At 42.5% G+C, this 25,464-nt stretch overlaps 1 protein-coding gene across 6 annotated transcripts in view; it reads left to right on the top strand.

Moving 5' to 3' along the window:
• efr3a (EFR3 homolog A (S. cerevisiae)) overlaps nucleotides 1-25,464 on the top strand; it is a 328,887-nt gene that overhangs the window by 134,906 nt on the left and 168,517 nt on the right. For all 6 annotated transcript variants that reach the window (XM_070892800.1, XM_070892793.1, XM_070892785.1 and 3 more), the window contains 3 exons: nucleotides 41-191; nucleotides 7,110-7,231; nucleotides 12,186-12,335. In XM_070892800.1, coding sequence (XP_070748901.1) covers nucleotides 41-191; nucleotides 7,110-7,231; nucleotides 12,186-12,335 — 423 coding nt within the window. The remainder of the gene's footprint in view (nucleotides 1-40; nucleotides 192-7,109; nucleotides 7,232-12,185; nucleotides 12,336-25,464) is intronic.

Here is a 25,464-nt window from a genome sequence, read left to right as displayed (position 1 = left end):
CATTGTTATATGTATTAGTTGATCAATTTGTTGTCTGCAGGTATGTTTTCATTGCGATGGAGGCACTGGACCAGCTTTTGATGGCTTGTCATTCTCAAAGCATTAATCTGTTTGTTGAAAGCTTCCTTCAAATGGTCGCCAAACTGTTGGAGTCGGGAGAACCTAAACTACAAATTCTTGGCTCCAATTCGGTAAGTGGTGTGAGCAGGCATGTTAATTTAAATTAGATGTGGATCATAGCTATTCCACTCATTTTAGCTCATTCTGAAAATCTATTGCAGATACTGTTAAAGATGTTGCAGAAGCCAGTGTATTGAAAAGTGTTTGCAGATTTTTATAAGCTTTTGTGAAACTCACTATGCCAAATCATCATTTATTCTGTATCTATGGAACATATGTCTATCTAATAATTGATAACATTTCAGCATTTCAGGTGTACTTCCTTCATGGTTCAGATGTTACGAGCTGCGATTTAGTTTTAGTGCTTATTTTCTTCTTCATCCTTCCAATTCCTGTGATCGCTTTCTAATGACTTCAGTGGCAGATGTCACCAACCACAGATGTTCTTTTTCTTTTTCTCGCTTTCTCATAGAATCATATAGGACAGAGGTGGCCATTGTGCCTGTGCTTGCTCGTTGAGAGTTATCCATTTAGTCCCACTCCCCTGCCTTTTTAGGAAGATAGGAACAGGAGTAGGCCATTCAGCCTTCGCTGATCTGTATCTTAACTCCTTTTACCCGTCTTGGTTCCATATCCCTCAATACCCTTACCTAACAAAAATCTATAAATCTTGGTTTTGAAATGTTCAATTGACTTGGCCTCCACAGCTTTTTGGGGAAGAAAGTTTGAGATTTCCACTACCTTTGTGTGAGGAAGTGCCCTTTGTATTCCAGCCCTCCTTGAGATGAAGGCTAACATTCAATTAACCTTTTACTCCTCCACAGTTTGTAGCTTCTTACCATTTCAAAAATATTTTGATCTATCTTTCTTGGGTACCAAGTGGATGACTCTGCACTTTCCCACTTTGAACTCCATCTGCCACAGTTTTGCCCACTCGCTTAATCTATCAATGCCCTGTGGCAACTTTTTGCTCCCATCTACACTACTTACTGTATCACTTAACTTCGTGCCATCAGCACATTTGGATATACGGCTCCCTATTGCTTCATCTAAGTCATTTATAAATATACTGAAAAGTTGAGGCTCCAGTACAGATCCCTCGGAAACACCACTAGTCACAACCTGCCAATTGGAGTACATACCCATTATCCTTTCTCTGTCTCCTACCTCCTAACCAAATCCCATTCTTTCTCTTTTCTTTTGCTTGCACTTCCTATACAATTGTTGTCTTTTTCCTATTTTGTTAAAGCTCACATTAAAAAAGAAACAATGTACCTTTCTCTTTCAAACTTGTGTGTATGGCTGTTTTCAGTAAGATGTCTTTCTGAAATGGTAAATTGTTTTTGAAGTTGTATTTTTTAGTATTGGCATGTTTTGGGTTGATTGAAAAGTAGCATCTGGTACCTTGAAATAATGCGGACTGATTTTTTAAAATAAACCCTAAACCACCCAGTTTTTAAAAAAAAAAAGTAAGGTGGAGTGAGTATATCGCATACAGTCTACTTGCTGACCTTGTAGCAGCAGTGATATCAGAGTGCTGAAATTTAGTTCCTTTTTTGTTTAAGTAGTCTTGTCAGCTGAACTGCTTTTTACATCCTTTTTCCAACACACAAAGCAAAGTAGCTTCACTTCAAAAGCATGACTTCACTCAGAACATTGTTAATTTTTGGAATTCTCTGCTCCAGAGGGCTGTGGCTGCTGAGTCTCTGAATATATTCAAGGCTGAGCGAGAGAGATTTTTGGAGTCATGGGGAATCGAGGGCGATCGGGCGGAAAAGTGGACTTGAGGTCGATGATCAGCCATGATATTGAATGGCGAAACAGGCTTAATGGGCCGGAGGGCCTACTCCTGCTCCTATTTCTTATGCTCTTATGCTCTTATGATGCTTTTATTTATTTAAAAAAAAGTATACCCTGAAGCTCAATAGATTTGGATTACGCAAATAGAAAGTTATTTTTAAATACAGGTACAACGTCCGGAATCATCGCGACCGAGTCCGTGCCTTTTCTTTTGGGTTTTTCCAGACTTCAGACAAGAAAATCAATAGACTGAAATCCGGAATCCTCGACCAAATCTGTACCGGGTTCTGAACAGCGAGGTCTGAAATCCGGCGAAACCTGAAATTTGGCATGGATTCGGTCGAAGATTCTGGATTTCAGACTATTGATTTTCTTCTCTGAAATCCGGAATCCTCAACTGAATCCATGCGCCGTAGCTCCTGGCCCTCCCAGTGCGTCCTGTCTCCGGGCGACCCTATCCCTGGTCGAAGGGACGACGCAATGCTCGCCGCCCCTAGCCCGGGCCGAGTGGCCTGCCTGCTTCACCGTCCCTCGCCTCGCTGCCACTGCTCTTACCTCGTGGCTGGACACTCCTCCTTTTGGAAAAAAACTGAACTAAAACGAAACTAAACTAACTCACTGAAACTGGAGCAAACTAAATGTGGAAAATTGCAATTTCTCGGATACTCCAAAAAAAAAACTAGTTGCTCCAAAAAAATAGGAGCAAATCCAGTTGAAACCTGAACCCTATAACTTTAACTTGCTAACACTCCATTGTTCGAAAGTAGTGATTTTCGCACTTTATTATTTCCTGTTGAAGACCCTCTAAATATTGATAAGCTGCCAGGACCTCAGACCACATTGCAGAAAATGTTTTTTAGTATACAGCTGCATGCACAAAAACCCAGAATTTGCGAGATCTCAAGTTTCAACTTGACAGATCCACTGCATCCCCGGGGAATGGACATTCGCTGGTGGAGAGTTGGGCTATTTTCCCAACTGCTGCTCAGCAAATGCCCGTGAAACTCTTGCACCTGGTCGGCGTAAGCCTTTTACCAGTGTAAGAGTTTAAATTAATATATTTTTAAAAATTATTTAAACATAGAAAACCTTTAAAATTAGTTAGTTTATTTTTAGCCCCTTTAAATCTTGTAAATTTATTTTGCAAAAAATGTAATTTTTGTTTAAAATATAATTAAATTAAACATTTAAGTTCATTTTGAACTTAACTTGTTTTCATTTAACCTGTGTGTAATTGTGTTTTTAGGGAATACCTATTTATGCTTGTGGGTATTCCGTACATAAATGGAATCTCCATAAGCATAATGGGAATCCCCCTTTTTGATTGGTTGGCCTGGCCCACGTGATCCCAGGGGCGCTTGCGAACCACATGCGCCCCTGGGATTCATGGGCCTTTATGCATGCGTACGCGTAGAGGCCCAGGAGCACAAGTGTTCAAACCTTTCAGGTAAGTTCGTACTTTTCTTGCAGCTCGGAGGCATTTGGAATCCTCCAACCGCAAATTCAAGCCCATTGCAGTGCAGCTCCTAAGAAACTCTTGGGTTTGTATAGCTGAAGCACTAGTTACTGTTGGATCACTTCAAGGAATTTTGTAGATGACCTTTTGTTGAAAACGTAATTTATTACTTTTTTTAATTAATCCCTTTTATTATTAAAGCTAAAGCGACACTAGGCTAATGACAGGCAAGCTGAGCAGGGTTTTTAACATTAGAATCATTAAAAAATCCTGTATGACAGGAGGAACTAAACTGAATGCTGTTGCCTGGGTAGATTCAAGGGATGCTATCTTATTTTCTTTTTCTCATCAAACAATCTTAAAATCTGGCAACGAAAGTGGAAGGACATAGCCTAATTATTTCTACCAACAGAAGAGTAACGAGCCTTGTACAAATCATAGGCTTTATAAGTAGACATTTAATGCCAGCCGTCAGCGTAAAAAGGGAATAGGAGATTCTGAGAGAGTGCTGATTGTTGCCTTTCCACTGCTGGGGCTCAGCATTTGTGCAAACTGAGATGTCATTCTGAAATTGATTGCAATAGCCATGAAAATTGCAGTCCAAAGTATAGCCTTCCCAGAAAAACGTTAATTAATGCTATCATAAAATAGCATTATTCTTGCAGAATTACCACTTTTGAATGGTAGGAAAATGTGCCACTTTTGGCGTTATTACAATGTTAAACATACTATTTGAAATAAATGTAATTACATTGGGAGCATTAGCTCTGGGGATTATTGTTTGCTTTATATTTAATAATCAAAAATAACGGTTATTCATATAAAATAAATTTATAACAATTGGCAAAAATATAACTTGAACAAGTTCACTCCAGAAATGAAACGGAGCTAACTTATGTTAGGAAGATAATTCTAGAAATGCTCTTTTATAGACATTTTAGCCACATTTTGAAATTGTAGCTGATAAATAAATGCGAAGTGAAAATATAAAATTCTACAATAGGTAGATATAGGGCTGTAATTTGCAGCCCTTACGGGCACGTATGAGGTGCACACGCGCATGTTCCGGGTTTAGGCGTGCGCTACAACATGGAACTTGCGATCGGTCAAGAATTCTCTTGACCGATCATCCGCATCCCCGGGAAAAGGGCATTCACAGGTGGAGAGTTGGGCTATGTCCGTGAAATTCTTATGCCTGGTAAAAGCAGGCACAAGGCAGGCATGCTTTTACTAGTGTAAGTTTAAAAAAAAACATTTTTTTTCATTCATTTAAACATTAAAACACATGCAAAATAAGGTAAGGTTATTTTTAGCCCCTTTAAAACATTGAAATTTATTTTTCAAAAAATTAAATTTTTGTTTTAAATGTTTAATGCTATTCTATTTTAATTATAAATATATAATTTTTTTTATTTATTTGTTATATTAAATGTGTTTTATATGGGATCCCCATTCATGCTTATGGGAGTTCAAAATCCCCGTAAGCATGAATGGGGATCCCCTTCTTTCATTGGTTGGGCCGGCCACGTGATCCCAGGGGCACTTGCGAACCACATGCGCCCTAGAGATACGTGGGCACCTATACTGTCTGCACCTAGAAGCCCAGCAGTGCAAGTCTCTGTGGATCCCGAGGCAGAGGTTAAGTTCGTAGATTTTTTTTGTGGGTCTGAGGCATCTACCTGCGGGAGGCCCCCAATCCAGGCCTATTGAATTATTTCTGTTCCATTCTTTCACAGTGCTGACTGTAAATCTCCTTACAATGTTTATTGTGATTGTAATGAGAATTTTTGATTTTAAATTTCAGGTTTTTCTTGGGAAACAAAATAGATTTAAAGGAAAAAAAACAACAGAAGCAAGTACAAGATAGTGTGATGTAAAATTAGTTTAAGTATTCATGTTTTACAGAGTTGTTCTATGAAGGTTGTGTCCTCCATTTCATTATTCAAGAGCTGCATTTTTTAATCCACCAGATGTCTGCCTGCTATAGAATGCTTTCTCACCTATAAGTCGATGCCCAATGCCGAGAGAACTTAGGCACAAATTGGACAGAGCCATAGTTTGGGCACCCCCAACTATGTGAATGGGTAAAGCTGAAGTTTAATCAGTTAGGACAACAACATCCACAATAACTTGTATTTATATAGCACTTTTAACATAGTGAAACATCCTAACGCTCTTCAAGGAGTATTATGAGATAAATAATTTGACACCGAGTCGCATAAGGAGAAGTTATGGTTGGTGACCAAAAGCTTGGTCAAAGAGGTAGATTTTAGGGAGCATCTTGAAGGAGGAAAGAAAGGTAGGGAGGTGGAGGGGTTTAAGCAGGGAATTCCAGAGCTTAGGGCAGAGGCAACAGAAGGCACGGCCACTAATGGTTGAGCAATTATAATAAGGGATGCTCAAGAAGGCTGAATTAGAGGAGCGCAGATATCTCTTGGGGGTTGTGGAGCTAAAGGAGATTAGAGATGGGGAGGGGTGAGGCCATGGGGGGATTTGGAAACCAGGAATTTTGAAATCGAGGCGTTGCTTAACTGGGAGCCAATGTAGGTCAGCGAGCACAGGGGTGATGGGTGAGCGGGACTTGGTGCGAGTTAAGCCAGGGGCAGTCGAGTTTTGGATCACTTCTAGTTTACGTAGGGTAGAATCTGGGAGGCCAGCCAGGAGTGCGTTGGGATAGTCAAGTCTAGAGGTAACAAATGCATGGATGAGCTGAGGCAAGGGTGGAGACGGGCGATGCTACGGAGGTCGAAATAGGTGGTCTTAGTTATGCTTCCGAATGTGGTTGCAAGCTCATTTCAGGGTCAAATATGATACCAAGGTTGTGAAAAGTCTGGTTCGGCTGCAGACAGAAGTTGGGGAGATGGATGGAGTCAGTGGCTAGGGAACGGAGTTTATGGCGGGGACCGAAAACAATAGCTTCGGTCTTCCCAATATTTAATTGGAGAACATTTCTGCTAATCCAGAACTGGATGTCGGACAAGCAGTCTGACAATTTAGAGACCGAGGAGGGGTCGAGAGAAGTGGTAGAGGTGTAGAACTGGGTGTCATCAATGTACAGGTGGAACCTGACTCTGTTTTCAGATGATGTCGCCAAGAAGCAATATGTAGATGAGAAATAGAAGGGGGCCAAGGATAGATCCTTGGGGGACACCAGAAGTAACGATGAGGGGATGGGAATAGAAGCTGTTGCAGGTGATTCTCTGGCTATGATTAGATAGATAAGAATGAAACCAGGCGAGTGAAACCCCGCTCGACATCGGTGGAGAGGTGTTGGAGAAGGATAGTGGTCAACTGTGTCAAAGGCTGCAGACAAGTCAAGAAGGACGAGAAGAGAATGTTTGCCTTTGTCACAGTCACAAAAGATGTCTTTGTGACTGAGAGCTGTTTCGATACTGTGGCAGGCGCGGAAACCGGGTTGGAGGGATTCAAACATGGAATTACGTACATATGTACAGCAGGATTGTACATATTGCCAGCACAGGGCATTAATGATTCCCATTCCCATTGCTTGTCCAGCTAGGAGCAGCCTGCCCCTTAGAGCATTGGCTTGCAATGTTATCTGGAGCTGAATCATAAGAATCCCAATGCCAAGTGACAATCCTCCCCTTCCAGGACCCATCAGTGATCCAGATTGGGCAATCAACAGTGCCCACGATGACTTTAACTGAAAATTCATTCTTCACAACCCATGCATGTTCCTATCCTAATAAATATTGTGTCTCATCTACCCTAGTTTGTCAAGTTTGCAAACATCGAGGAAGACACTGCTTCATATCATAGGCGCTATGACTTCTTTGTGTCTCGATTCAGTGCAATGTGTCATTCTTACATTGATGATCTGGAAACCAGAACTAAGTGAGTACATATGGCTAGTGCTAATTTTAGTCATTTGGTTGTGCATATCATTCATTGTGATGTGAAAAATATTGTTCTAAAATGCTTTCTCTTGAACTACTTCCAAATATTTTACTGCTTATTGCATATCATTGTTTTGCTGAATAGTTTGCACAGAATGCTGTTAAATATCCAAGTAGACATGTTCTAGTGTTTGACAGTGCAGATGGCTTTCTGATGCAAATGAATCTTGATCAGATTGATTTAGACCGGTTTTCACACAACACCTTCACACAGCTGATATCAAGACCTACAGTTCTCAGTTTTTAAAAATAAAAAGCTTTAAAACTTGACACTTCTGCGACCTAGAAGGGTGCTAATTTAATCCCTTGAAAAATGTGCTAATTATTGCAGAAAAGTATTCTGATGACGCAAGCTGTGTTTCAGTGGCACTCTTTCTATTTTAGTACAGCTCACAGTACATTTAATGGCCCCAAGTTTCCACATGATTTGCTCCTGATTTTTAGGAGCAACTGGTGTAGAACGGAGTATCTTAGAAATCGGAATTCTCCACATTTAGTTTTCTGCAGTTCTAGTCAGGTAGAACAGTTTCACTTTGGAACAGAATTTTTTTTTCAAAAGGGGGCGTGTCCGGCCACTGACGCCTGATTTGAAAGTTTCCACAGTGAAAATGTACTCCAAACTAATTTAGAATGGAGCAAGTGAAGATTTTTATACGCTTGAAAAAACTTTGTCTACACTTTAAAAAATCAGACGCAGGTTACAAATTAGGCGTCGGGAAAGGGGGGGGGGAAGAAAGAAGGGGGGAAGGGGGGGGAGAAGGGAAGGGGAGGGGGGGAAAGGAGATGGGGGGGTAGGAGATGGGGGGTGGGTGGGTGGGGGGAAAGGAGAAGGGGGAGGGAGGCTGAACTGGCCATTTAGGCAACTTTGGCCAGCTACTAGTTACTCCATTTCTACTTCGGCCAGCGTATGTGGCGACTTGAGAAAACCTTTGCGGAGAGTTAAAGAAATCGGTGCAGGTAAGTACATCGGAGGCCATTCGGCCTGGGATAGGGGCGGGAAGCGAAGAGGACCTGGACCTGAACCAACCAAGCCTTAGGTGCAAAACCATGCTTCCTTCGCACAATTAAAATAATAAGAAATAAAAAATTAAAGTCCTACCTTCAGCATCAAACTACAATTTACCTTTCTGCACTCGGCCCGGGACACTCAGAACGCATGCAGGAAAACTCTCAGAACTCACCGGCCGGTAGAAGAACTCAGAGATCACACTGGGAGGCCACTCGGCCTGGGCTAAGGGCAGGAGAACGAACAGGGAGGCCACTCGGCCTGGGCTAGAGGCTGGAACGATTGGAAGTAAAAATAGGAAGCACTTAAACCCACTCCATTGGGCCTGACTTGTAATTACTCTGAAATTGCATTTGAATTTCAAATCTCCCAAGATCCCTGTCACATTACTTTTAAAATAAAAGGTTTCTTAGTTTCAGAAAATAATTTATTTCTTATAGTAATAAAATGTCAGGTAAAACTTAGAGGTTCCTTATTAACAACATTGTATAATATATTTTACCTTGATGTCAGAAGAATTGCTCGGTAAAGACAAAACTCATTTTCATCCGACCTCTCCTTATTAAAGGTCTTTGTCTCTATTCAGTGCTGTGCCTCAGTAACCTTCCTCATGGGAGGAGCTGGCTATTTTTTTCAGAACAGTTCCTGATCTGTAATGGCCGATTGCCAACTCTCAGCCTGACTGCGCATGCGCAGACATCACTATTCTCCACTGCGCATGTTCAGACGTCCGAGCACATTTTCCAGTGCAGAACGCAAGCAGTACCCCCCCCCCCCCCCCTCGAGACGACTGGCCATGCTGCACAGCTGCAGTGAAGAGGCCAGACAACGGCCAAAGTTGGAACATTTTTTTCCGGAGCATCTCCAGACGTACTTAAGCGCCGCAACTCAGGTAAGTACACTGAAAAACAGGCTCCGCTAAAATTGAGCCCTTCGGTTTATCTGCACACCCCTGTTTCTTCCATCACTTATGTACAATTCTACCAGAACGACTGGGCTAATTTGGATTAGTTGGCTTTGACACCGTTCAGTGAAGATAAACTATGGAGTCCCCTTAGTTACTGAGTGGACTTTTTTCATCCAACCTGTTGTGGTCCACAGCCCATTCATGTATCATCAAACTCCCACATAGCCAAGGGAGATGCCAATGAACCCAGGTATCATTGAGTCAAATCTTGCTGTAAAAATAAAGGTGTGTTAAGGATGCACGCCATTACCAATGCACAAATCGGCCAGCAATTTTAAGAGAATAAGAGAGAAGCTCTGAGTTGCAAATCTCCAGAACTTGCTGGTTGATTTATCCTGCTCTGCCGTTTGCTTTGTACAAATGAAATCTCACCCTTAGTCTCCTTGTTAATTTTAAGAACATGATGGATTCACACATTAATTAAACTCGCCACAGAAAGTTAGGGTTGGGATTTAACAGCATAAGTACCTTTTTAATGATGTAATAATTCTTAATGCAATGCCAATCAAACTTTCTGACCCAGAAATGTAACCATTTAAACAGCTCAATCTCATTCCTGCATGTAAATTCTTCTTGGAGATTTAAAAAAATGTAACAATTATTTTTTCTTTTCCATTGTGTTCCTTTTCTCTTTCTCTCTCTCTCTCTCTCTCTCTCTCTCTCTCTCTCTCTCTCTCTCTCTCTCTCTCTCTCAATCTAATCTATCTTTTACTCTCCTTTTTGTAACTGATTTGGCTCTAATTCAAAAGCAAAATACTGCAGATGCTGGAATCTGAAATAAAAACAGAAAATGCTGGAAATCTCAGCAGGTCAGACAGCATCTGTGGAGAGTGAAACAGAGTTAACGTTTCAGGTCGTTCCTGTTTCTTTCTCAATGCTTAAATCTTGTTGGTTTGGAGATAGACTGATGGTCCCGCTGATCGCTAAGGTCTCGGATTCCCCTCACCATGCCGGTGTCAGCTCACACTTCCAACAAGTTATGGTGCAAAACATTTTGAGATGAAGGGCACAGAAAAAAAGTCTACCGGGGCACGCCGTGTGAATTGACGGTTCCAGCAAGATTTGACCGAATGTGTTCTAGTCACACAAATTATACAGTTGATCATTGACTACTTAATGTATTCTAATGTCTTACCACATTGGTCAGCTTGTACTTTCATTTTTTTATTTCAAATGCCACATTGATTTAGAATTAAATCAGTCTAGGATGAATTTTGCTTACAAACATTTTGTGTAACTTTTGATAAGTAATAATCTGTAGTTCTTGTTCTGAATTCTAACTAACCAAATAGTACAACTCTTGCTATGTTCCTTTGTGTTGCAAATATTCAACTATTCAAATTTCATCTGACATCCAAACAGGATAACTTGTGTATATCAAACAGCGGTATTGAAAATGCTGTTAAGTAATATTGTGCTGGTTTTTTGACTGAATTCAATCTTCAAAACAGCAAATATCTTTATTTTTATGACACTTTTAGAAAAAGTTAATTTTTATTTATGCATTTTAAATGATGAATAAGTTGTTTCAAAAGGTGTTGCATAGGAGGCACCTCTGATTCAGGTATACTGTATTAAAGGGAATGTGATCAGATGGATTAGAAGTTGACTAAGGGATAGGGTATAGAGTAATGGTTAAGCATGCTTTTCAGACTGGAGGGGTGTAAACAGTGATAGCTGGGGTCAGTGTTTGGATCACTGCCTAGTTTTTCTCTTGCTCATTATTTTTTTCTGACTTGGGTATAGGAAGCCCAATATCAAAATTTGCAGACATAAAAGTAGGGAGCAGAGCTAACGGAAGTTGACTTCTAAGTGACTTCAAGAGGACACGGAAAGTTAATGGATTGGTCAGATAGATGCCAGATGAAATTTAATGCGGAGATACATTTTAAGAGTAAGAGTGAAATATACACTAAATAGTAAAAATTTAAAAGAGCAGAAGAAACTGAGACTTTTGGATTCAATGTACAAATCTGTAAAAGTGGGGGAACAATTTGATGAAGCTTTTTTTTAATCCAAAAAAGTGTGGCATCTTAGGCTTTATAAATAGTGGCATAGAGTACAAAAGTGATAATGGTAACCTTGTACAAGTCATTGGTTAAGGTTCTGTTTAAAATATTGTGTCCAGTCTTGGGCATTCTTCTGCAGGAAGGATATCATAGCCATTGGAAATTTACTAGCTTGATACCAAAGGTGAAAGGTTAAGCGATGTTATAGAAGTGTTTAAAATTATGAAGGGTTTTGATGAGGTAAATAAGGAAAACATTGTTTCCAATAGTCAATATCTCGAGGGCATAAATTCAAGTTCATCAATGAGGGAGAAGTTGGGGGGGGACAATTTATGCAGAGGATTGTTGGGACATAGAACACCCTATCAAAAACAATGATGGAAGCTGAGTCTATAAGCTTTTAAAAGGAAGTGCATAAATATTTGAGTGAAAAATGTAATAGGATATGGGGAAAGTGAGGTAAATAGGACTACAGGATAGCTTTTGGAGAGAAGCACAGGCGTGACGGCCTCGTAGTTACTGTAACTTACTGCTCCAGAAGTCAAAATGTAGGGAAATCTATATTGTCATTTTAGTTTATTTCTCAGTAACTTTGTGGTAAATTGTATGTAGGGGATAATGAGAAGGTGAATTACTAAACCAATTACATTTTAAAGCCTGGGAGCCTGCTGGTCTGATTGCAGTCCTTGAACCGTTTGAAACTGTTCTACAAAAATATCAATAAAATGTTCTATAAATGAGCTGATGCTCTTGTAAATGCGTAAGTTCTTTGTACATGTAATTAGCATTCTAAATGTGTAAATTCCAAACCAAACTTTGATGCATTAAAACACTATATACAGTCTGGTATGTATTGTGAAACCTGAAATGGATGGTCAGTACTGAAAGGAGTAACTTTTGTTCTTGGCAGGATCAGGATTGCAGGCATCAAGGGTATTCAAGGAGTCGTACGGAAAACGGTCAATGATGAGCTGCAGACTATAATCTGGGAACCTCAGCATATGGATAAGATTGTTCCTTCACTTCTCTTCAACATGCAAACGACAGAGGACCCTGACAGGTTAGACTATCTGATGAGCGATGGAGGAGAAGGGTAGGAATGAGATGAACAAGGCTAATGGGGAAGAGTACTATAAAAATGGTTGAGAAATGTAATTCTTTAGTCACAGTCCTCACCACTCATAGTGGGCGCGTTCGTGCGAATGTTTTTTTCCTGCTCTGCGATGGTTGTCATAACATGATAGCATTTATAATTAAATGGCTGCTGAGCAGAAATTGTAGTTTCCTGGCTTTAAAGACTGCCAGAGAGTGGACAGAGTTGGTTTGTAGGTTGTTGTCTTTTAAGCATTCTGTTGATTGCATTCCAAAGTATTTGCTGTGGTATGCAGGGCTCAGTTTAAACGAGCCATATGTAGGTTTCAGCCCTGTTAAACGTCCAAACTTGCAGACTGTTGCTCTGTTTTGGACTGGACTCATGCAGGAGGGCGCATTTCTCCGCTTAAATGCCAGATTAGAAAGTGACATGTAACTCAACAAGTGGTTATCGGATAGCTTTCAGATTATAGTCATGGGAATGGAACCACAAATTCACTGGAATAGTATAAGAGTTCTCTCTTTGCTTTGTTCAGTCCTTAATGGGGGAAATCTGCACAGCTATGTGAGGTTTGATTAAGTACAGGTAGAGCGTCTGGAAACCTCAGGACTGAGGCTGTTCTGGATTTCGAGTATTTCCGAATTTCGGAACCTCTTTCCGACGTTCCGGAAACGCCCGGGCCGAGCTAAGGGTCCGGCGGCAACGGAGGGTCCGGGAAGGGGGGTGGTGGGGGGGGCGGCATGCGTCAGTGCCTTCATAATTTAAAAAAGTTATCTCACTCTCCTGAACCACATTAAGCATTTCATGTCCAGCTGTTGTCAAGTAACTGAGCATGTTTGAGACCTGTCCTTAAGTGCACCTTCATGCATTTCTGCATGCTAATTATCTCACATTTGCACACGTACACCGGTATCCCAATATCATGCCACATGTGACATCCGATGCAGGCGATTCATGGGCTTTCAGGTGATCTTATCAACAGATTGTGGTGGTTCTGCAGTTCTTTGCTCATCCACCCTTGCAAGGCCCCGATGTCTCGGATAGTGGCCAAGTGGTCAAATGCCATTTTCTTATTGTTCAATATAGGCAAGAACACAAACATCTCCAAGCGAAAGCTATCAATTTACTATTCTTACCTAAACTTTCCTGACTTTCACTAGAAAATACATTGTTACCAGATTGATATATTTTGGTGAATTGCGCCCAGGTGATTTATTCTAACTTATCTATGAATATGATTTTAGAAAAATTCTCATTTGGTGATGTAATTTTCCAGTTTCTGTCTTGTATCCTCAATCACTTCCCCTCATTCTATTTTACACAGTAATTACCATTTAATCTCATTTCATGAGCCCTGTCCAATACAATATTATATCTTTAAACCATAGATCAAAAATTCCCACTTGGTCCAAGTTTCAACTGTTTGTTTCGTTTTACTTTACTCAACTAAACCTTTTCTTGTACTTTTTATTTCCCCAAATAACCCGCTATATTATGCCCGAGTCCATTTTTATCATTTCAAAATTATTCCTAAATCCAAAGAGCAACATTGTTGGACTGACAGGTCTTAATGTTTAATTTTATTTCCCCAAAATAAGATTCTTCCTTGATGCACAATACCACATAGACTACACTCCTCTTTTTCCTTTTGATTAAAATGGCATTATCCCCTTAAACTTCAGGTAAATTTTCCCTTCGAGTGTTTGAATCAGCAACTCATCAATTTATCTTATCAATTCCAATTTCAGAAACAAATGATGCCCAGGCTTGGTGGTTTTACATTGTGGTTTTACATTCGAGGCAGAAGTGCTTGCAATTAGTTTGGAGGGAAACATAGAAACATAGAAAATAGGTGCAGGAGTAGGCCATTCGGCCCTTCATGCCTGCACCACCATTCAATAAGATCATGGCTGATCATTCACCTCAGTACCCCTTTCCCGTTTTCTCTCCATACCCCTCGATCCCTTTAGCCGCATGGTAGATTCCATATCTCACATGACTCGATACTCTGTCTCCGAAGATAACAAATTAATCTGAATGAGTTAAGGCTGAGCCTTTTAAAGTCAAAATCTTAAGTCCAAATCGTCACCATGCTGTGATAATGAGAATGATAATGAAAACATTGTTGGCAAATGCTTTCGATTTTGTTCATCTTGCACTAGTCCAAGAATTTCACCTCTAGCAGCACAATGCAAATGCCCCTGGCCGACCCTCTTAATCATGGCCCCAGTTCCAAAATTTAATGAAATAAAACTGGGGTCCTAACTGCTGATGTCTGCAGCTAATGTCTTAAATTCTTAAAATTGATGGATCTCTTGCTACGCTATGAATGAAAACCATGGTCCCCATTTAAAAGAAAAGAAAAAACGAGAATCCATTATGGCTCTGCTCAAGAGCCCAAGAGGTTAATTTGTCCATTCATAAATTCTTTCCATCACTGGGAAAATATCCATTTTAAATTAAGAAACTTTTATATTTTAAAATGCCCAATATATAAATTTACATTCAGCTGTGCAAAAGTTGTGTGGTGAATTTTTTTAAAGAAAAGCTGACAGCGGAAAGGGCCAACTTCGGATTGATTGGAAAGCAGCTAATGTAACGCCTCTGTTTTTTAAAACAAAAGGCAGGTAACTATAGGCCGGTTAGTTTAACATCTGTAGTGGGGAAAATGCTTGAAACTATCATTAAGGAAGAAATAGCGGGACATCTAGAAAGGAACAGTGCAATCAAGCAGACGCAACATGGATTCATGAAAGGGAAATCATGTTTAACTAATTTACTGGAATTCTTTGAGGATATAACGAGCATGGTGGATACAGGTGTACCGATGGATGTGGTGTATTTAGATTTCCAAAAGGCATTCGATAAGGTGCCACACAAAAGGTTACTGCAGAAGATAAAGGTACGCGGAGTCAGAGGAAATGTATTAGCATGGATCGAGAATTAGCTAGCTAACAGAAAGCAGAGAGTCGGGATAAATAGGTCCTTTTCGGGTTGGAAATCGGTGGTTAGTGGTGTGCCACAGGGATCGGTGCTGGGACCACAACTGTTTACAATATCCATAGATGACCTGGAAGAGGGGACAGAATGTAGTGTAACAAAATTTGCAGATGACACAAAGATTAGTGGGAAAGCGGGTTGTGTAGAGGACAAAGGCTGCTAAGAGATTTAGATAGGTTAAGCAAATGGGCTAAGGTTTGGCAGATGGAATACAATGTCGGAAAATGTGAGGTCATCCACCTTGGGGAAAAAAAACAGTAAAAGGGAATATTATTTGAATGGGGAGAAATTACAACATGCTGTGGTGCAGAGGGACCTGGGGGTCCTTGTGCATGAATCCCAAAAAGTTAGTTTGCAGGTGCAGCAGGTAATCAGGAAGGCAAATGGAATGTTGGCCTTCATTGCGAGAGGGATGGAGTACAAAAGCAAGGAGGTCCTGCTGCAACTGTACAGGATATTGGTGAGGCCGCACCTGGAGTACAGCGTGCAGTTTTGGTCACCTTACTTAAGGAAGGATATACTAGCTTTGGAGGGGGTACAGAGTCGATTCACTGGCTAATTCCGGAGATGAGGGCGTTACCTTATGATGATAGATTGAGTAGACTGGGTCTTGACTCGTTGGAGTTCAGAAGGATGAGGGGTGATCTTATAGAAACATTTAAAATAATGAAAGGGATAGACAAGATAGAGGCAGAGAGATTGTTTCCATTGGTCGGGGAGACTAGAACTAGGGGGCACAGCCTCAAAATACAGGGGAGTCAATTTAAAACAGTTGAGAAGGAATTTCTTCTCCCAGAGGGTTGTGAATCTGTGGAATTCTCTGCCCATGGAAGCAGTTGAGGCTAGCTTATTGAATGTATTCAAATCACAGATAGATAGATTTTTAACCAATAAGGGAATTAAGAGTTATGGGGAACGGGCGGGTAAGTGGAGCTGAGTCCACGGCCAGATCAGCCATTATCTTGTTGAATGGCGGAGCAGGCTCGAGGGGCTAGATGGCCTACTCCTGTTCCTAATTCTTATGTTCTTTGTATGTTTATAAGAAGATGGAGCGAGACATCGTCCGATGCATACAATTGCGTCATTTCATATAAATTTTACAAAAACCTTCCTGATCAAAAAAGACATGTTCCATTTTATTTTATTTCTGCCCAAGTGTTTGGACCTTTTAAAATTTGCACAATTTTTTTTTTTATCCGTAGGAATTGAAAATCAGTTAAAACAGCAGAAATCATTAACATCATTAAAGTTTTTAAAAATCATTTTGGCTTAAGCTCCAAATGTTTTTAAGCTTTTAGCATTTTGAGATTTCCAACCCAAGATTTTGTCCAATACAACCAACATGATTAAACAAGAAGAATCACCTCAAATGTCCCAAATAATTCCACTTCAAATCAATAAACATTAAAAAAAATTCAAAATTATCAATTTAATATGTGGCAGACTTATGTCTGGAATTGGAGATCTTAACATATTTTACAATAGCCGGAATTTCACTGTGGCCACAATGAAAGTTGGGTTTTCAAAATTTAATAGGTTAGTTGACCTCTGATTTCAATTTAGTTCAAACCATTTATTTTATTAATTAAACAAAATACAGAACAGATAAAATAATCAAAACTGTATATGCTTACAAAAACCCCAGTAAATTACATCACTTTTTATTTCAGGTGACTTTTGAAATGACTATACAAAATACTGAATATAACTGAAAAATAGTGTTCACAGTTAAACAGAACCTTCAACATTCTTGCACAAAAGGGAAAAAGAGGATGGAGCTTCACACAGCTTGTGGAGCTGCAGTATGCTAAAATCTGCAACCTTTCAGAGGAGGAAAGGGACAGAATATTTCATTTTCTCCTCCTTTATTCCATCATAGATAAATTTAACGGTTTTTTTCTCAACCCAATTTATAATTTCTGATTTACTACTTGTCAAAACCGTGGGGGGGAAATCAATCACAATAACAGGTCTTGGACTTGCAGTAACCGAATTCAGAAAACAATGCTTTGCAAATGTTCAAATATTTAAAATGAGACCATACGTTTTTAATTTAAACTGCATAAAGCAAAAACAATTCTTGGCTATAATCCAATTTAAAACAAGTGCCTTGAAAAGTTCAAATTTCACACTGCCTTTCACAAACATAAGAACATTAGAAATAGGAGCAGGAGTAGGCCATACGGCCCCTCGAGCCTGCTCTGCCATTCAATAAGATCATGGCTGATCTGATCATGGACTCAGCTCCACATCCCCACCTGCTCCCCATAACCCCTTATCCTCTTTATCGTTTAAGAAACTGTCTATTTCTGTCTTAAATTTAGTCAATGACCCAGCTTCCACAGCGTTCTTAGGCAGCGAATTCTGCAGATTTACAACCCTCAGAAAAGAAATTTCTCCTCATCTCTGTTTTAAATGGGTGGCCCCTTATTCTAAGATCATTCCATCCCCCATCAGTGAAAACATCCTCTCTGCATCCACCTTGTCAAGCCCCCTCATAATCTTACACGTTTTGATAAGATCACCTCTAATTCTTCTGAATTCCAGTGAGTAGGTGCCAACCTACTCAACCTTTCCTCATAAGTCAAACCACTCATCCCTGGAATCAACCTAGTGAACCTTCTCTGAACTGCCTCCAAAACAAGTATATCCTTTCGTAAATATGGAAACCAAAACTGCATGCAGTATTCCAGGTGTGGCCTCACCAATACCTTGTATAGCTGAAGCAAGACTTCCCTGCTTTTATACTCCATCCCCTTTGCAATAAAGGCCAAGATACCATTGGCCTTCTTGATCACTTGCTGTACCTGCATACTAAAGCAAGTAAGCTTTAGTCAAAATAAATCTACACCAGCACCTTAAATTTAATGTAATTCAAAGTGTGCACCCAGAATTGTGAAAAAATTAGTCATATTCACACTTGCATACAACTTAACCCATTTCAAGGATCAATATTTTTATGAACTCAAAGTGCTAAATTTTATGTGATATTTCCCGGTCTCGAGCACAAGGATTATTCTCACAGTTTAAATCAGTTTTCAATCAGAAACATGACGAGTATCTCAAAAATAGTACACATATACATACATAGAGAAGACAATTAGCAAACTTAAAGCAGCATACGCTTGTAGAAAAGACATTGATTTAAATGATTATTAAAAAATCAATAAGAAGAAATTTTTTAAAAAATCAATAAATAAAACATTTTCTACTTACCGACTGCAGCACCGGGAGCTCTCCAACAGCGTGCTGGAATGCCCCCCCCCAGAGTGTCTCTGTCTGTCTGTCTGTCTGTGTGTGTCTCTCACTCTGTCTGTGTCTGTATTTCTGACAGCGAGGGGAGGGGGAGGAGTGGGGTCGAGGGGAGAGGGAGAAGGAAGTGGGGGGGGGAGGAGGAGGAGGAGGAGGAGAGGGGGAAGTGAGGAGGGGTGGGGGGGGGGAAGAGAAGGGGAAGTGAGGGGGAAGAGAAGGGGAAGTGGGGGGGAGGAAGAGAAGGGGAAGTGGGGGGGAGGAAGAGAAGGGGAAGTGGGGGGGAGGAAGAGAAGGGGAAGTGGGGAGGGGGGGGAAGAGAAGGGGAAGTGGGGGGGGAAGAGAAGGGGAAGTGGGGGGGAAGAGAAGGGGAAGTGGGGGGGAAGAGAAGGGGAAGTGGGGGGGGAAGAGAAGGGGAAGTGGGGGGGGAAGAGAAGGGGAAGTGGGGGGGGGAGGGAAGGGGAAGTGTTGGGGGGGGAGAGAAGGGGAAGTGTTGGGGGGGGAGAGAAGGGGAAGTGTGGTGGGTGGGGAAAGAAGGGGAAGTGTGGTGGGTGGGGAAAGAGAAGGGGAAGTGCGGTGGGGGGGGAGAAGGAGAAGGGGAATGTGGGGGGGGAGAAGAGAAGGGGGTGGGGGAAGGAGAACGGGGAGGGAGGCTGACCGGGCCGGGCCCAAGACTTCGGGCAGGGCCCGTCCCCAGCACCAGATTTACAGGTAGGTGGCGTTGGGTCGGGTCGGGGCAGGGGGAGGTCGGGTCTGGTCCGGGGGGGGAGGAGGGAGGGTTGGTTGTGGGGGTGGGGGGAGGGGGGAGGGAAGGGAGGGAGTGCGGGGGGGGGGGGGGCAGAGGGTGGTCGATTCGTGGCGGGGGGAAGCGGGAGTCCGGTCCGGTGGGGGGGGGGGGGGAGGGAGAGTCGAGTCGGGGTCAGGAGCAAGCAGGAGCTGGGCGTGGGAGGCAGCTTTATGCACGTAGCCCCAGTGAGGCCATTCGGCCAGGGCTAGGGGCTGCGTGCTTTGGGCCCCTCCCACACAATTTTGGGTGCCTGGAGCTTACTGCACATGCGTGCCCACTGTAGCGCATGTGCAGAGGTCCCAGCACTGTTTTCAGCGCAGGGACCTAGCTCAGCCCCCCCACAGCTCGTGCTGCGCCGCGCACGGCTCCAGAGGACCAGCAGGGAGCAGGAGAATCTAATTATTTTTTTTTAGGCGCACTTTGTGGCGTGAAAAACGGGCGTCCAGGTCGGGGCTGTGCCGTTCTAGGCGTGGCCCGAAACTTGGGCCCTTAGTACTGTTCTCTTTAATTCCATATCTGGATAGGTAATGGTAACGCACGTGAGTTTGATTTCTTATTTCCCCTATATTGTCTGTTTGGTATAGGAAATCTCCCTTTGTCACATCATACTGTGGTATGGATAGTACAAAACCTATTCTATTTAAATGTCCAGTTACACATCTGACCTTTCGGACCCAAGCATGACTGTTTCTCCGCACCTTGCATGCATGAGTCATGTTTTTATCCAAGGTCCAGTTGGTAAATACATCAAGTGTTCTCCAATGGCACCTTTCCATTTTGGAGTTGCGCTAGGCTATGTTGTAAACCACTGAGTAACCATGCTCCGTACCTGTGTGGTTCTGCTCGAGTTTCTTTTTGCTCCATTTATCAAATTTATAGTTCTGGCATGGTCTCGCAACATGTGGGCCACTTGTAATAATTCCCTCTCCGCGACACTACTCGGTTGTGCCTGTACCCTTGCATTATCCTCATCCCTATCCAACAATCATAGAAACATAGAAAATAGGTGCAGGAGTAGGCTATTCGGCCCTTCTAGCCTGCACCGCCATTCAATGAGTTCATGGCTGAACATGCAACTTCAGTACCCCGTTCCTGCTTTCTCGCCATACCCCTTGATCCCCCTAGTAGTAAGGACTTCATCTAACTCCTTTTTGAATATATTTAGTGAATTGGCCTCAACAACCTTCTGTGGTAGAGAATTCCACAGGTTCACCACTCTCTGGATGAAGAAGTTTCTCCTCATCTCGGTCCTATCCTTAGACTGTGACCCCTGGTTGTGGACTTCCCCAACATTGGGAACGTTCTTCCTGCATCTAACCTGTCTAAACCCGTCAGAATTTTAAATGTTTCTATGAGGTCCCCTCTCATTCATCTGAACTCCAGTGAATACAAACCCAGTTGATCCAGTCTTTCTTGATATGTCAGTCCCGCCATCCCAGGAATCAGTCTGGTGAACCTTCGCTGCACTCCCTCAATAGCAAGAATGTCCTTCCTCAGGTTAGGAGACCAAAACTGTACACAATACTCCAGGTGTGGCCTCACCAAGGCCCTGTACAACTGTAGCAACACCTCCCTGCCCCTGTACTCAAATCCCCTCGCTATGAAGGCCAACATGCCATTTGCTTTCTTAACCGCCTGCTGTACCTGCATGCCAACCTTCAATGACTGATGTACCATGACACCCAGGTCTCGTTGCACCTCCCCTTTTCCTAATCTGTCACCATTCAGATAATAGTCTGTCTCTCTGTTTTTACCACCAAAGTGGATAACCTCACATTTATCCACATTATACTTCATCTGCCATGCATTTGCCCACTCACCTAACCTATCCAAGTCGCTCTGCAGCCTCATAGCATCCTCCTCGCAGCTCACACTGCCACCCAACTTAGTGTCATCCGCAAATTTGGAGATACTACATTTAATCCCCTCGTCTAAATCATTAATGTACAGTGTAAACAGCTGGGGCCCCATCACAGAACCTTGCGGTACCCCACTAGTCACTGCCTGCCATTCTGAAAAGTCCCCATTTACTCCTACTCTTTGCTTCCTGTCTGACAACCAGTTCTCAATCCATGTCAGCACACTTCCCCCAATCCCATGTGCTTTAACTTTGCACATTAATCTCTTGTGTGGGACCTTGTCGAAAGCCTTCTGAAAGTCCAAATATACCACATCAACTGGTTCTCCCTTGTCCACTCTACTGGAAACATCCTCAAAAAATTTCAGAAGATTTGTCAAGCATGATTTCCCTTTCACAAATCCATGCTGACTTGGACCTATCATGTCACCTCTTTCCAAATGTGCTGCTATGACATCCTTAATAATTGATTCCATCATTTTACCCACTACTGACGTCAGGCTGACCGGTCTATAATTCCCTGTTTTCTCTCTCTCCTTTTTTTAAAAAGTGGGGTTACATTGGCTACCCTCCACTCGATAGGAACTGTTCCAGAGTCAATGGAATGTTGGAAAATGACTGTCAATGCATCCGCTATTTCCAAGGCCACCTCCTGAAGTACTCTGGGATGCAGTCCATCAGGCCCTGGGGATTTATCGGCCTTCAATCCCATCAATTTCCCCAACACAATTTCCCGACTAATAAGGATTTCCCTCAGCTCCTTCTCCTTACTAGACCCTCTAACCCCTTTTATATCCGGAAGGTTGTTTGTGTCCTCCTTAGTGAATACCGAACCAAAGTACTTGTTCAATTGTTCCGCCATTTCTTTGTTCCCGTTATGACTTCCCCTGATTCTGACTGCAGGGGACCTACGTTTGTCTTTACTAACCTTTTTCTCTTTACATATCTATAGAAACTTTTGCAATCCGTCTTAATGTTCCCTGCAAGCTTCTTCTCGTACTCCATTTTCCCTGCCCTAATCAAACCCTTTGTCCTCCTCTGCTGAGTTCTAAATTTCTCCCAGTCCCCGGGTTCGCTGCTGTTTCTGGCCAATTTGTATGCCACTTCCTTGGCTTTAATACCATCCCTGATTTCCCTTGATAGCCACGGTTGAGCCACCTTCCCTTTTTTATTTTTATGCCAGTCAGGAATGTACAATTGTTGTAGTTCATCCATGCGGTCTCTGAATGTCTGCCATTGCCCATCCACAGTCAACCCCTTAAGTATCATTCGCCAATCTATCCTAGCCAATTCATGCCTCATACCTTCAAAGTTACCCTTCTTTAAGTTCTGGACCATGGTCTCTGAATTAACTGTTTCATTCTCCATCCTAATGCAGAATTCCACCATATTATGGTCACTCTTCCCCAAGGGGTCTTGCACAACGAGATTGCTAATTAATCCTCTCTCATTACACAACATCCAGTCTAAGATGGCCTCCCCCCTTATTGGTTCCTCGACATAGTGGTCTAGAAAACCATCCCTTATGCACTCCAGGAACAACTCCTCCACCGTATTGCTTCTAGTTTGGCTAGCCCAATCTATGTGCATGTTAAAGTCACCCATTATAACTGCTGCACCCTTATTGCATGCACCCCTAATTTCCTGTTTGATGCCCTCCCCAACATCACTACTACTGTTTGGAGGTCTATACACAACTCCCACTAACGTTTTTTGCCCTTTGGTGTTTTGCAGCTCTACCCATATAGATTCCACATCATCCAAGCTAATGTCCTTCCTAACTATTGCATTAATCTCCTCCTTAACCAGCAATGCTACCCCACCTCCTTTTCCTTTTATTCTATCCTTCCTGAATGTTGAATACCCCTGGATGTTGAGTTCCCAGCCCTGATCCTCCTGGAGCCACGTATCTGTAATCCCAATCACATCATATTTGTTAACCTCTATATGCACAGTTAATTTATCCACCTTATTACGGATACTCGCATTAAGACACAAAGCCTTCAGGCTTGTTTTTTTAACACCCTTTGTCCTTTTAGAATTTTGCTGTACAGTGGCCCTTTTTATTCTTTGCCTTGGGTTTCTCTGCCCTCCACTTTTCCTCATCTCCTTTGTCATTTGCTTTTGTCTCCTTTTTGTTTCCCTCTGTCTCCCTGCATTGGTTCCCATCCCCCTGCCATATTAGTTTAACTCCTCCCCAACAGCACTAGCAAACACTCCCCCTAGGACATTGGTTCCGGTCCTGCCCAGGTGCAGACCGTCCGGTTTGTACTGGTCCCACCTCCCCCAGAACTGGTTCCAATGCCCCAGGAATTTTAATCCCTCCCTGCTGCACCACTGCTCAAGCCACGTATTCATCTGCGCTATCCTGCGATTCCTACTCTGACTAGCACTTGGCGCTGGTAGCAATCCCGAGATTACTACTTTTGAGGTCCTACTTTTTAATTTAACTCCTAGCTCCTTAAATTCGTTTCTGGGCCCCACACCCTCATTCGCCGCTCCTTAAATCCCGGTGAGGTTCGTGTTAGGGCGTCGACCCAATAATTATCGTGTGCAGGTCTATAATTTAGCACGCATTTTAAAGTTTGACATTTTGTTTTTCTGTTAAATTTCTATGCCTACATTTACTATGTAATCCTGTCACTACCCTGGAACATCGTGGCGGAAATGCGGCAAATAAGTGTGTGGGGCCCAGAAGAGCCGAGGGCCCAGGTGCAGCACTGACCTGCCCATACTGCGATATGTGTGCGCACCAGGTCCGTGCAGCAGAGCAGGTCTCCAGTCATCCTGGTTAATCCTTGCTACTGGATAAAGGCCTAGCTCTGTCAAGCCCGTGTGGTGGCTAATGTGCAACGGTCACCACACACTCTCAAAAAAAAAAGAAAAAAAATATTCAGTCATCTTCCACCCCCTCAACTGGAGTTCAGGGCTGGAACATCGGGTCCTTCATTGAAACATCTGTGAACTCGCGTGGAAGCAAGTCATCCTCGTTCGAGGTACCGACTATGAGGATGATAATGCGGGTCTATAGTGTTTACCATCGCAACTCCCACCGCATATCTCACGCCTACCATTTCTAGTATCCCCGATCCTGCCTTTTACCTGACCCTCTTTCCACATTAAACTGCATGGTTTTTGATTCAGGGCCTTCAAGTACTCACAAGGTCAGGTTTTTATACAGGCTTATAGTGTTCGATCCACAGAAGTTAGGGATGGTTAAGTCTGTTAAATTTAGGAATACTGTAATTATTCGCTGACGTACCCTGAAGTGTCTCTTATCCATGGTCTGCTTTATTACCAATCCCCCTTTTGCCCCAGCGTTCATAGTTGGACACGGTGGTGCTGGGGATGTGGTGGTTGGGGTCGTGGCAGTGCTCGCTGTTGCTAAGGGTGTATCTCGGGAAAATAATCCTCCAACACCATTCATAGGCATCTGCACATTGGGAGGGCGGGCTATCTTCCACTCATCCTTCCCTTGCTGGGGTACTCCGGAGAATTGAGAGAAATCTGGCACGCACCTTAACTGCACCCCCCTTTTCTCGGGTGCAGTATCTTTGTCCTCCCCTCCAGGTTACAAAACACACCGTGGTCGTCTTCACCCTAATTATTAGTCCTGTATTACTGGTCCATCCCCAATGTTGGTTCAATCCCTCTCTATGTTGTCTTATGCCTGTTAATCCGACGCTGCAATTTAAGTCCACTGTTGCCTCGACCGTCACCATCAGCGTTCCTGATTCTTTATTAAAACTAATGTCACCTGAATCTCAGCCAGTTGTCGTCAGTATGAGGATGAGTTACCCCACATTGTTCCCATGAGCACCAGAGTCCTGCAAAAAATAATATTTTCCGTCATCACCAGTTAATGTTTTTTCAACTGGGTCCAGTGTTTCCACTTGCCGATACCCCTTATAACTACGCAGGCACACGTGTCACTTACCATTATTACCTGATGGGGTCCGGTCCATTTTGGTGCAAGCCAGGACACCTCTGGGTTAATCCTCACCATCACCTGACTGCCTACTTGGGGTATTTGGACCTTCTGTTCTTTAGTGTCGTTCTCAAAGTCCTTGATTACTTGCTGATCTCTAGCCTGTGCTTTTAAGTCGTGTAACTGCTTACAGAGTTCCATCACAAACCTCTGTATCCTGTCTTTATATGGTCCTACGTCCTCGTTTCCTGTAACCAAGACTTCTGGCAGTCTC

This window comes from Pristiophorus japonicus, chromosome 1, assembly GCF_044704955.1.
Source record: "Pristiophorus japonicus isolate sPriJap1 chromosome 1, sPriJap1.hap1, whole genome shotgun sequence".
Lineage (NCBI taxonomy): Eukaryota > Metazoa > Chordata > Chondrichthyes > Pristiophoridae > Pristiophorus > Pristiophorus japonicus.
This window is presented reverse-complemented; position numbering and strand designations above follow the sequence as displayed.